This window comes from Brachyhypopomus gauderio, chromosome 19 (genome assembly GCF_052324685.1).
Source record: "Brachyhypopomus gauderio isolate BG-103 chromosome 19, BGAUD_0.2, whole genome shotgun sequence".
NCBI lineage: Eukaryota > Metazoa > Chordata > Actinopteri > Gymnotiformes > Hypopomidae > Brachyhypopomus > Brachyhypopomus gauderio.
This window is the reverse complement of record NC_135229.1, coordinates 15,241,589-15,255,666: the sequence shown is the minus strand read 5'-3', so window position 1 is coordinate 15,255,666 and position 14,078 is coordinate 15,241,589. Positions and strand designations below refer to the sequence as shown.

Genomic DNA, 14,078 nt, shown 5'->3' with positions numbered 1-14,078 from the left:
TGTACTCTGGAACACTTGCCCACACCTCAACGTATCTTTGAATGTTGTAGTACAGGTGAGTGTAGCACCCACCTTTACTGAACTCACACCCTTCAGCTCATGTGGTTGGAACACCTGCGGTTCATTAACCAGACTATTGTGCAGGTGAATAGGTTTGGATAGGAGCACTGACAGACTGTTGCCCTTCTCAGGGGCAGCTGGGGCCAGACGGAGGTCCATGCCTCATGAAAGGTGGAGGAAGTGCTTCCTGTATGGACACAAGAGAAGAACAACGGAACATTCCACATGGTGGAAATCAAGACTGCACCTGAAATCGTTCAAATTAGTGGTGCACTACGGTGGGCAGGTTTGGGGGCGGAGACGAATGTGCATCTTTAAAAGACCAAATGAAGGAACTGGAGGTTGAAGAAGCAGATCCAAACCCTCATGAATGTTCAAAGAACATGTTTACTGTTCAGTTTCATGAACTGACATCTATGAACTATGATAAGTTCAGTAACAACAAATATGATACAAGAAATAAACTAGAGAAAGTTACTCAACTCTTTTTTTCTAAGAAGATAGAAATGAGTAACTCAGGAGTAACTCAGGTAAATGGATCAGACCAACTAGTGAATGGGACTTAAATTGCACTCCCTCATGTGTAAATGATCTTTATTATTGAGAAAGCTTGAATATTACCAAACTCTATGTAGCATAATTACTGTGCACATGAAGAGACACTTTCTTGGTATGTGCAGTATGTGCACTGCTTTCTACACATTGATCTCACATCTATTCAGATGAGATGATGAAAGGAAAAAGCAATATTCTCTTTTTTAAACAAACAGACAAAAGCACAAATCATTGAGTTAATATGATTTCAAGCTCAATGCCTCTCTTACAACTCACGGAAAATTCTAATAATATACTTGGGAAAAATGAATGTAGTTAGCCGATGGTCACTATGGGCTCAACTGACAGAATATCGGTCTTGCCCGACTGGCCAAGTGAGGTTGATCGAAGGGCGTGACTCTCTTTGGGATTGGACGGTTGTGAGGAGCCTTGGCTCTCTGGCCATGCTACTCGGTGACACATGTCATGGGGAGGAGCTACTGGGTCGGGTTCCTCCCCTCGCCTGCCACTTCCCCTCCCCCTTCCCCAACCATGTCTGCACATGCTCAGTAGGTATGTAAGCTCTGCTCTGAAGCCCTGGTTGAGCCAGCAGTAGATGAATGGATTGTAGCAGGTGGAGCTCATGGCCAGCCAGTGGAAGCTGAAGTAAATGGCATTGTTGGAGTGAATGGCCTGACTGGACAACAACACCACGTAGCAGTTTAATGGGAACCAGCACACGGCGAACACTGCCACAACCAGCACCAGCATCTTAATGGTCCTCTTCCGCTTCCTGCGCTGCAAAAAGTACTGCTCACTGGTCACGTCACCGATGGCGTTCCGACGCCAGAGTCTGCAGGCCACGGCCAAGTACGCTGCCGTGATGATGAGGAGGGGAAGCACATAAAGGAGGACGAAGGTCACCAAGTCCAGATACTGCCGGTACAGCTCAGACGGCTCCGGAAAATCTGGCACACAGAGAGAACGCACTGTGTCCTTACTGAGAGAGAGAGAGAGAGAGAGAGAGAGAGAGAGAGAGAGAGACTTAACAACGAAGTTTGACAATTCCTCCATCCTTCTTTGAGTGGCAAGAACAAAGACAGAAAATGTAATTGGACACAAATAATGAACAGCTCGATTAAGTGAAACTCTCTCCTACATAACCCAGCAAGACTATTGCTATTTCTTGTTCAATCAGAGGACACACTGAAGTGTGTGGGCAAACACTCTCATATTTCCATGCACACACTCGAGCAGGTGGTGTACCTGTAGTCGAAGGTGAACAGCTTTTGGAAGATGGCATGCGGCAGGGAGAAACAGGTGGCCATGACCCAAATAAAGACGATACAAACGGCACCCTGACCAGTGGACATCCGAGGCTTCAGAGGATGCAGAATGACCTAAAGACACATTGGTCAGTAGCTACATTCACAGCGTCACTAATTTTAAAAACACATTTTAAGGTATTTAAGGTTAAGGTAAGCTGATTTTTTTTCTTTTTGTGGATGAGGAAAAATATTTAGGACTATGCAAAAAGATTTATTTACCCGTTTTGATTTGTATTGTAAACTATAGGGAGACAACCAAAAAGCCTTTTGCAAAGTTGGGACTATTTGAAATGCCAGTGAAGGTCTATGAGCTTTTTCAGCCAATCTATGTCAGATCAGAGTGCTGCTGGCTTGCAAGCAGGAAGCCAAACTATTACTCACATAAATACTCCCTGGCTATGACATCAACCCACCTACTGTAGCTACACCACCATGCAAAATTGACTGAAGTTACATTTCACTTGACAGCAGAGCGTTTTAGCCTCTACTGTAAGCAACTCAAACAGAAATCTATAAAAGTTTCCATTGGTGTATGAATTCAATTCACCTACTGCAGCGAAATTGATTAGGACTTTTGTTGAGCATAGAGGAAATTGCAGTTCGTTAGTGTGATTTTGTAGAAGTAACAGCTATAAAGCGCCAAACCTGCACTAGTCCCTCTAAACCTAAATGTGTTTGTAGACATGCAACATATACAATTTTAATAAGAGAAATGTATTCATTTATTTGCTCGTAAAAACTACACCTGTTTGTCAAATAACACTTATGACACTTATTAGGTCATGAAAACAACAAATGCTAACATTAACTTATCTGCGCATGTGTGCTCAACCAGTAGCCTATTGCTTACATACCCAAATACCCTTACACCAGGTACATTGATAAAACAATAATCATAGACAATAGGGTTTTATTTATCCATCATGAATGTAGGTTATAAGCGTGTTATTCCATCATGTTTTTATATATTTAGCCTCAATTTCTGTCTGATTGGATTCAGCATTCAACATCAGAAACTGTTTAAAGCAACTAATAAAAACGAAGGTTACCGTGGAGACCTTGATGGTTGTAACACATTTTGTTTCAGTGTCTTTAACTCACAGAATTGTGTGACTGGTCTGTGTTGTACAAAGTTCTCTTCTTTGTCTACTGCAAATAGTGATGTTGCCAAATTCTCCAGCTATAATCAAAGAATTCATAAATTAATGTCAAATACAAGGAGTTGCATTTTTACAACCCACCCCACTGCCGGGGTAAGTTGGGACACAACCCACCCCACTGCCGGGGTAAGTTGGGACACAACCCACCACACTGCCGGGGTAAGTTGGGACACAACCCACCCCACTGCCGGGGTAAGTTGGAATTCTGCTCAAACAACTCCAGCACTACAACATCTTATAGTCCAGGGGTGGCCAACCCGCGGCTCGTGAGCCGCATGCGGCTCTTTGCCTGGTTTCATGCGGCTCCCCAGCCGGTCCACGGGCTCACCTGCACTAATGGGGCGACACACTGCTACATTTTCGTGGTGCGCGGTTTGTTTACAAGCCTAGTAAACAATACTTTTAAAAAATACTTTTTTTAAACAATACCAATACTTTTAAAACCGGCGTAGTGGGAAACACGCATTCGACTGCCTTCACAGCTAATAATTTACACTCGCCGCCACCCCTCAACAGATTACACCCCCCCCCCGCTCAACAATCTACACTTGCCCATGTATGATGTGGCTCACTGTAAGAAAAGTGGCTCTTGGTCTATGACGGGCTGGCCACCCCTGTTACTAGTACCTGAATACATACAAATAAAGATGGTTAGTCTTTTTGATTTGTTCATAAAAAATGAAAAGCTTCAGACACAACAAATTATTCTTAAATCCAACATGTTAATCTGCCCCTGTGAGATATTCAGGTCTGCCCAGTGGACCCATCCAGAACCACAGTTCTGCTGCCCCAGGCCCGTTAGCAGGCCCCCGATCCTCCGTGCGTCTGCCTGAAGCTGCTCCGGTAGCCCACACAACTATCTAGATTCGTCTGCTCAATGTTACATGGGAGACAGTGTTATTAGGTAACAGACCTTTCTGTCCTCTGTCTCACTGCATTGGACACAGGTTTAAGCTTGCGTGCAGGTTTATGCTTATATGCAGGCACACCCCCTCTGGCAATTTCTTGCCCACTGAGAGGAAAGGATGGTGAAAAAAGTGTTTTTGTTGAGTTTCTCGGGTTAGTAACACCTTTTAAAATGATGTTACAAGCATCCCCGCACCAACAGCTGTTTTAGTAGTCGCAGCAGCATGGAAGCTTGAAAATTAGCACAGATGAAGCTCAGCACAAACACTCAACTTAATGGATTAATTATTGGATTCACTCTTTCCAAGAAACTACTCTTTAATATAACACAAGTTACATAATTCCATCTTCATCATTTTCAGTGCTAACCAAAATATAAACTTGAGCCAATTAATTTTATTCAAAAATCAGAGTTTTGGCAATAATATCCGCATAATTCTACATAAAGCTGTGGTGTCAGGAAGCATGTGATCGTACAGGAAACTGCTCACATAATTCTTAGATTATAGCTTTCTGTTAAAAGTGATGCGGTTACAAACCAAGCCTTTGCTACAACCATCTCCGGTCTCCCCGTTAATAATCACATATCATGGACATTTCACCGTTGCTAAGATCGACTCCCTCAAAAGCTTTTGTAAAATGACTTGTAATTTCAGAACAACAGCGCTCAGCACCTCCAACAGAACACCTCCAACAGAGCCCAGCACCTCCAACAGAGCCCAGCACCTCCAACAGAGCCCAGCACCTCCAACAGAGCTGAACAGCTGACGACGTTACATTTCAGTTGACAACAGAGCTGGAAGCGTTTCAACCCTGTTGTAAACAATTCAAGCAAACTGAATACTATTTCTTAAAATAAAAATAGCTGTTTATGAATACATCATCAATTTTAATTTTCTGACTTTTTTAATTACTGTAGCCTACATTTGCTCACTCCACAATGTTACCTGTATTATATAGGCTAATAATTATTATTATCCGACTTAAGAGCAAGTTTAGTTACATCAGTAATATGTAACCCAAAAGGAAAACCGTTCTGCATAGTCCGAGTCCTCGTTTAAACCAGACTTTTCTTCAGAGACTTTCCGAGCCGTTTCTGGTCCAGTCAGGGCGGGTGTGAGCGCCTACCTGTCGCCGGTCCAGCGCGATGGACGTGAGGGTCAGCGTGGACACGTGGAGGGAGCAGTACTGTACAAACCGGCTTATGTGACACATACCTCGGCCAAAAACCCACGTACTGTTAACAAACCGGACCTGCGGAGAAACGACACACACACACACACACACACACACACACACACACACACACACACACACACACACACACAGGAGGAATGATTTTGAAAAAGTTACTTTTCCTCGTTTTGTCGCAACACTAAAAGTTGATTCCATAAAGTAAATTTGTTTGACGATGATGATCGTACCAGGGTGAAGGGCGTGTTGAGGAGCGTGATTAAGATGTCCGCAATAGCGAGATTTACTATGAACAGACTCGTGGCGGAGTGCATGCGTTTGTTTTTAATAACCACGTGGCACACCAGGAGGTTCCCGAAGAGAGAGATGATGATGATGACCGAGTAGGCGAAGATCAGCAGCGCCTTGACGGTCGCGTGCTGCGAGTCCGCGCCGTCCCGCTTTCTACCGGCCAGCGCGCGCCAGTGCGCGAGCGTGCTGTCGTCCAGCGAGTAGAGGCGCGAGCCGTTCCCCGTCGCGAGCGCCTCGTCCAGCAGGGAGACGTTGTGCCCGCGCGCCCCGGCGACACCCAGGTACACCAGGGACAACGCGCAGCTCTGCATGTCCCTCACAGAAGTGGAGCATCCGGGGTTTGTCGTTTAAACTCCTGCGCGTGGACCACCGTCGGGAGGGAGACGAACGCACGTGCAGCTGCGCGCGACAGGTTGCATGTTTCTGTCATTTGAGCTGACGGTCCCGCACCAAGCGTGTTCGGTCCGGTGGTACCAACAGCTTTTAAACGCCAGCGGGGTCCCGCCTCGCACCGACTGCACCGCTTCGCGATTTGCTACACGTGTTGACTCTGTGTGCCATCTTCTATTGGACCGTCTGGTTCCTCCACACCTCCCCCTTTCCGCCGAACCCCTGTAGAATTTGCCCCACAATGTTGTTTTTGCACTGTTTCACAGGACAGACGATGATCTGTTGAAGTATCGATTAGTCTGGGGAGGAGTGCAGTATCTGGTTTAACTCAGGGCGACATCGCTGGACTTTATCTTGCGTCCTGAGATGACCATGTAAATGGGGGAGAGTTTATTCCCTTCATATAAGACGGTGCCGGACCCGATCACGCTGGTGCAGTGTGAGGTGCTGCTGGACCCACACACCCAGAGCTCAGCCCCACAGATGCGCCACAAAATGTTTATGTAACATCAGAAGAACGTGAGATCTGATCTTATCGTGAGGGTTTGTTTTATTGGTACAATTCTTTTGAAATTATAGTATAAATTACTACTACGCACAAGTAAATTTTATATTACTTAATATAGCCTACAAGTACGTAACCAATACACCTAAATAGTGAGCTAAAACGATGGGGTCAACAGAGGCATATATATATATATATATATATATATATATATATATATGTATATATATATATATATATATATATATATATATATATATATATATATATATATATATATATATGTATATGTTTTTAGAATTTATGTGAAGCTGATAACTGTTAACAGCGTTAAAGTGGGACACCGCATATTATCAGCTTATATTGACACACTTATGTCAAATATCATTAGACAATCCCATTTGTGATCTTTACCCCTCGGAAGTGAGTTTGTGATGTAGTTATTGCACCCTCGTTCATCGTGTGTGAGGGTGTTGTGAAGTGTTGAATGTCCTGACTGGCACACACAGTTCCAGCTGTCGGTCGTGTCCGTGATTTTACAGTATGTGTAGTAGTTGAAATCTTCCTCTAAGAACGTGACAAGCATGAACCCTTTAGTCACATTAGTCCTCCAAACATGTAAACAGGAGCTGTTGACAGTGAGCTCGCTGTTCTCACGTGCTGACCTTTTCCGGGGGTTTTAAACATCCTTTTGCGATGGTCAACAGCTTCCGTTCACAACTTTAATTTCATGCATCAGTTCACCGAATGTAAAAGATCAGTGATTCATTAGCAGCTACTGCTGCACACAGTGTACTGACATTACAGCAGTAAAGTTCATCAACCGCGCCGCACAACTGCACATTTTAATCATGTAAAGCAGCAAAAAACACACATCAGCTAGCTACAACGCACTGAAAGGACATAAAGACAATTTAAAGACAATTCGACGATGAGCCTAATATTTATATATCTATAAACACAGAAAGCTTGCGCATCCTGGCTAGTGATGTGTCGTTCGTGAACCAGTCCACGTGAACCGCTCTTTAAAATGAACGAAAAGAACCGAGCCGTTTGGGAACCATTTAAATGAATTAATTAATGTGTTTGTTTATTTCTGCGTAGCTCATATCGGATTTCAGAAACTGCTGATCTACTGGGATTTTCACGCACAACCGTCTCTAGGGTTTACAGAGAATGGTCAGAAAAAGAGAAACTATCCAGTGAGTGGCAGTTCTGTGGGTGCAAATGCCTTGTTGATGCCAGAGGTCAGAGGAGAATGGCCAGACTGGTTCGAGCTGATAGAACGGCAACAGTGACTCAAATAACCAGTCGCTACAACCGAGCCATGCAGAAGAGCATCTCTGAACACACAACACGACAACCTTGAGGTGGATGGGCTACAGCAGCAGAAGACCACACCGGGTGTCACTCCTGTCAGCTAAGAACAGGAGACTGAGGCTACAGTTCACACAGGCGTAATAGAACAATAGGACAAGAGAATATTGGAAAAACATTGCCTGGTCTGATGAGTCTCAATCATTTGAATGGTGGGGTCAGATTTTGGCATAAACATGAAAGCATGGATCCATCCTGCCTTGTATCAATGGTTCAGGCTGGTGGTGGTTGTGCAATAGTGTGGAGGATATTTTCCTGGCACACTTTGGGCCCATTAGTACCAATGGAGGATTATGTCAACATCATACCACAGCCTACCTTAGTATTGTTGCTGTCCATGTCCATCCCTTTATGACCAGTGTAACCATCTTCTGATGGCTACTTCCAGCAGGATAATGCACCATGTCATAAAGCGCGAATCATCTCAGACTGGTTTCTTGAACATGACAATGAGTTCACTGTACTCGGATGGCCTCCACAGTCACCAGATCTCAGTCCAATAGAGCACCTTTGGGATGTGGTGGAACGGGAGATTCACATCATGGATGTGCAGCTGACAAATCTGCAGCAACTGTGTGATGTTATCATGTCAATATGGGCCAGACTCTCTGAGGAATGTTTCCAGTACATTATTGAATCTATTAGGATGTTGAAGGATTTTGGCAGTTCTACAAATTTAGAAACACTGCAAATCCAATCACAACACAACGGAAGTATTTCTGGATGAATTATTATAAGCAGCAACTACTAAGTGAAAAGTAAGTGATTACGATGATTTCATCAGCATTTAACAGCGTTTCTGAATTTGCAGCACGTTTCCGTAACGTAGTATGCACATTGTCATTTTGATGAACTTGGTTTGTTCTTGCAGCACTCTTTCTTTTGCAGCGCTATGGGTCTCCAGTAACTGATATCGACATATTTTAATTGTAAATGTTGTGAAGGATAAATAATGCAATATATTTAACACAATAAAATGTGTGACTTCTCATTACAGCTAAAAGTGTCCACAGAGATTTCATAAGTAATCAAATGTATTGTTCTTAAAAATGATTAACAAAAACGTTCATAAAACCCAACATTTAAAAATATCTCGTATATGAGCAACCTTGTTTTCCAGTGACTCATGTTTTCATAATCTTTCAAAGTTGTCCCCTCCTGGTCAATATAATCAGAAATTCATAAAAATGTGATAGTTACATAATATCAAGGACAGCCATCACTCTGAAGGACACATTTCACCTATGCAGAACACACAGTATCGGTATGTTTTATAATTTTTGAATACTTTATATCTTAATTTTTCCTGTGTCGCAACTGTGATATGTCAATAATTTTGGTCTGCTAAGGAAAGTATTTTACATGATTAGATAACTTCATTCTTATGAACTGAATCATTTAGCAGCTAATAGAAAAAATAAAATGGTAACTACATAAACTCCAATTTTTCCATCTGTGAAACCCAGTTTCTCCACAACGCCAGATGTCAACTACATCATCATTTCTGGCAGTATTGACAGTGGTGTGACAGTTGACAGTGGGGTTAGATTAACGAATTTATGAATACAGGAAAGAAAGGTGGAAACGGAGTGATGGTGAAGAACCAACAGAAAAAGCACTGGAGGCAGATGGAGAGAGAATCAAGAGCAAAGAAACAAACACTACAAGGAACAGCCCAGACAAACACAATTAGGAACAGCCCAGACAAACACTACAAGGATCAGCCCCGACAAACACAATTAGGAACAGCCCAGACAAACACAATTAGGAACAGCCCAGACAAACACAATTAGGAACAGCCCAGACAAACACAATTAGGAACAGCCCAGACAAACACAATTAGGAACAGCCCAGACAAACACAATTAGGAACAGCCCAGACAAACACAATTAGGAACAGCCCCGACAAACACTACAAGGAACAGCCCAGACAAACACTACAAGGATCAGCCCCGACAAACACTACAAGGAACAGTCCAGACAAACACTACAAGAACAGCTCAAACACTACAAGGAAAAGCTCAGACAAACACTACAAGGAACAGCCCAGACAAACACTACAAGGAACAGCTCACAGTCCATCTGATGACTTGAATGACTCCACACCTCTCCCTGACAACCAAATAGTACTGAACCACAACAACCGCAAATAAACCTACCCCAAACCAATTACCCCACCTCCAATCTTAACCTCCACACAGACAAATACCTCCCCCAAAACACAACTACTCCACAGGTAGTTACCCCTTAATAAAAACCTCAAAAGCAACTACTACCATGACTCTTACAGCCTTTTACTAAAGTTACCCCTGCATCCTTTCCAATCCAATGTCCTTTACCAACTGATGGTTCTCTGTTGATCACTGGGAAGAGGGATGATCTTGGCAAAGATGTAAGTTGGGGGTCAGGGGGTGGTCCTCTACAAATTTCAGAGGGGGGTAAAATGCACCCCCCCCCCCCCCCCCCCCCCCCCCCCCCTTCCTTCCTGCTTACAACATTCTTGTGATTTTGTTTTTAACAGTTATGGGTTTTCTTATGGATATTGGCTCTGGGCAATATTGATATGATTATTTTTAAATCATGTTATTTTGAAGCAATTATAGCTGCATACTGTGGTTGGGGTTGCGAGCGAATGTGCTGGCTCGCCCACCAGTAGGTGCTGGTGGGCCTCTGCTAATCACGCACAGCTGCTGCTAATTCAGAGAGCAGCGGCTACAGCATGAACACTCTCACCAGCACAGGAGAGGCAGGCATCCCGACCACCTGAAGAAACACAGTTGAAAAGTCACAGATGTGTCAAACGCACTGTGGGCTGACTTGCAGTGTTGTGTGTTGTGTGTGTGTGTATCTGAGCGTGATATGGTCTTCTAATCATAGTCCTTGGGATTTATCAGTGCGTGTTTACATCCTCACGCACATCTGACACATGCGGTCAGTCCATCCATCTTGTGTTCTTTTAGCAGACTAGCTCTACTTTTCAAACAAAATGAGGTCAACTGAATTAGCTAACTGTAATAATGGAAGACACTGCTGGCTTGTCAGGTAGTGCAAGGCATAGCCGATCCCTAGATTAAAAACACACAGTAGTTTGTAGTTAAGTTTGTTAGCAATAGCTAGCTAACTTGCTAGTTTTGTATGTCTAACAGACTCCTCAGTAACGGCAGGGGCGGATCTAGGGGCGGGCCTGGGTGGGCCAGGCCCCCCCTGATTGGCAGCTGGGCCCGCCTAATCACAAGCTCAGAATACAGTTTTCCGTATGAAAATTAATGAAAATAAATTATAATTGCTGCAGGACGGTGCTTCGCGCACGAGTCATTTAATGACCATGACACCCCGCCCACCCCGAACAACTTTCGTTCGTGCTTGCCCACCCCAATTACACTTTGGCCCGTCCAAAAACTGCCGGCTGCATCCGCCACTGAGTAGCGGTGTTTGATTTTGTACTTGTACATCAGCAGAACACATGGGTTTGTCAGCATACTACTAATATTAGGCTTATTTGATGTACAACAGGTATATGCATTTTTGTACAAATACTAATGAAAAAATTTATCCTAACTTTAGATTTTTCAGTGTCCAAAAGTGTGGAAATGACCACTGGTTCTCGGACAAACAGAAAGGCTAATGGTCACTATGACACATTTAGTGAGGGCAAAACAGTACTGGGGTTTCAGTATCAGATATAATGAGACAGCTGGAATGTCTGAATTCATCGCTTCACCAGAGAACACAAACTGTTGGAGGAATGCAAGTTGCTATGCAATGTGTAATAAGTAGACTGCTGGGAAAAAAAGAGATGACACCATCACAGGAAGAGGTGGCAGACATGGTGGCTTCATATGAACTTCAGGAAGATAAGATACCTCCAAGCACCTCTGTGGTTGAGCTGAAATATATGTAGGCACCAAAGTCAGCATACGAGTATTTCAGACCACAGTATTATCAGCTACCGGACACTTTAGCTGCAGAACTAAGAAACTGATTTGAGAATCTTCTCACTGGATGTCTTCACACTACTATGGACTCAACCTGAGGCGAACAGATAGGCACTTCAGATAGAGATGGCCATGCTTGTTCCAATGGATTCATACAGTTCCCGTGCAGAAGACGTGGAGGTCCTGAGGAAAGTGGTGACAGACGTTAGGGGCTTGTTCAGGCATGCTGAAGCCTTAGTTAAGTTGCTTCTGGTTTTAGTGCCTTAGAGCAGCGGTCACCAACCACAGAGTACCGGTCCGCACGCACGCACACGCACACACACACATATATATATATAATATCAACGATCAGAGTCTGAGTGATTTTGAAAAATGTGGGATTCTCTACCAATTACATCTGTTGGTGTGTCTAGTGAGTTTAATTTTTATGCAGTTTATATTTGTTTTTGTGCCAGTTGTTTTATTTTGTCGTATTTACCCCCCACACTTTAAAGGCTGGTCCGTGAAAATATTGTCCGACATGTAACCGGTCCGTGGCGCAAAAAAGGTTGTGGAGGGCTGCCTGGGGCTAAACCGTGGTAGACCAGGGGTTACCAACCTTTTAGAAACCCAGAGCTACTTCTTGGGTCCTGATTAACGCGAAGGGCTTCCAGTTTGACACACGCTTCTGAAATAACACATTTGCTCACATTACCTTTAATTTGATGATATTCATCTATGTGAAGACACTGCAAATGTTAATGATTTCTCAAAAATTAGGTGCAGCTCATTGGTAAGTGCTGCTATAGTGAGCTATTTTTAGAACAAGCCCACAGGTATCTCATGTTGTCCTTGCGGGAGATTTGGGCACCAACGGGCACCATGCTGGTCGTAGATCATTTATCACGCTAACGAGGCTCAGCGTTACCATGTGCACAAACACAAACTTGACCAGTTAGATCAGTCAAACCAGTCATTCAGCTATAGTTAGAGCTTTACAGACATTTCACTATTTGTACTGTAGCCATCTGCTTGTATACACATTTCTGTAGCTTAGTATTTGTTATAAACATGCAGTGTCGTTTGTCATCACAAAGGTTTTTTCTTAGTACTGCATTGTGTTTTGTCGCTGTTCTCAAGAGTCGTGGTATCTTTAGTGAACCAGCACCAGGGGCCCTGTGGTCGTGACGGACCTGGAGGAGAGGCTAGTCTAAACGCTCCACAACAGATGGGATACAGACTGGAACCTTACACTTACAAAGTGCTGGTGAAAAAGCAATACGTCTACTGAAGTCACACAAGGCTAGTCAGTCTCGCTGTTGTTCCTTTAAAATGAAGCTGAAGGCGACGTGAAGGACAAATATGACATTTTATGAAACACAAAAGTTTTCCCTCCCCCCCTCCTCCCAAAAGTGTTTAACAGTCACTCAGAGCTGGAAAAGCGTCACTGCATGAGGGCTGTGGTGGTGGGGTTTTCACACTGGGCTGTGTGGTAAACTGGAGCACCGTGAAGGCTGTTCCTTTTAAACGCAGGAGTCCATCACAGTTCCATTTACATCAAGTCAGGTCAAATGACCACGACTGAAGCTTCATCTGAAAAGTGCTCTGGAGATACCACCATATGCACAAGTCGTGAAAACACTATTTCAAGATGGACCAGTTGACATGTTCCAGCCAATCTGTGCTGTTAGGGGAAAGGAAAAAATATATATGCTTGTTTCAGCATCCCTGCATGATTTTTAAGGTTCAAAATCCTCCACCAAAGCTTCAGTAAGGCAGAATGAGATGGTAAAATTGCTTTCAGAAATTAACATACCACTAACATTAAAAATAGGCACAAACAGTGTGATTATCTCCATCCTGAGGTAAGACCGGATAAAGAAGAGAAAGCATTAATCTTATAACTCACCTGTGACTCGTTGGCATTTAGTTATGCTTGACGTGTTTAGCGTTGCGTGTCTGATGATCTGATTTTGAAAGCATTATTTCTCTGGAGTGCAACACATATTATTACCAAAGAAAAGTGTGTGTGTTTGGAGGGGGGTGTGTATAACTTCTGGGTCAAAAATATCATTAATGTGCGAAAAACCACGACATCTCCGGATGAAGGGAAATCTTAGAAACAGGGTCTGCACATCTGCACTCCTGACGTAAACAGTGTGGAAAAGTAACATTTCACCCACAGCCACAGTACAAGCACACAAGCCCAAAGTCAGTGTGCCGAGTCTGAATGAACTGCTGTACAGCTAATCACTGAGGCGAGCACCTCCGGCAGAGTGGAGCGTAATTACTTCGATAAAAGCCTGAAGAAAAGTCGATAGGCGGAGCTGACATCTAACGCACTCGGTGTACTGAAAGGATAACGAACTCCCAAGCTAAGCAAAGTGGAATAAGACAAGAGGCAAAAAGAGAAATCTGGA

The 14,078-nt window shown here is 43.6% G+C and overlaps 1 protein-coding gene across 1 annotated transcript; it reads right to left on the bottom strand.

Moving 5' to 3' along the window:
• Nucleotides 1–616: 616 nt before the first annotated feature.
• LOC143483205 (G-protein coupled receptor 83-like) lies at nt 617–6,205 on the bottom strand. Its single transcript, XM_076982017.1, has 4 exons — nt 5,413–6,205; nt 5,117–5,242; nt 1,861–1,994; nt 617–1,594 (listed from the first exon to the last, which is right to left on the bottom strand). The coding sequence occupies exons 1-4, from the start codon at nt 5,782–5,784 to the stop codon at nt 931–933; spliced, it is 1,296 nt and encodes a 431-aa protein (XP_076838132.1). The 5' UTR covers nt 5,785–6,205; the 3' UTR covers nt 617–930.
• Nucleotides 6,206–14,078: the final 7,873 nt, after the last annotated feature.

Excerpts from the sequence above, each read along its gene's own strand:
- LOC143483205 (XM_076982017.1), bottom strand. The coding sequence starts at position 5,784 with ATGCAGAGCTGCGCGTTGTCCCTGGTGTACCTGGGTGTCGCCGGGGCG. Across the intron at positions 1,995-5,116 it reads TCGCGCTGGACCGGCGACAG|GTCATTCTGCATCCTCTGAA; the intron begins GTAGGCGCTCAC and ends ATGTGTCTTTAG. Across the intron at positions 1,595-1,860 it reads CTGTTCACCTTCGACTACAG|TAAGGACACAGTGCGTTCTC; the intron begins GTACACCACCTG and ends TCTCTCTCTCAG.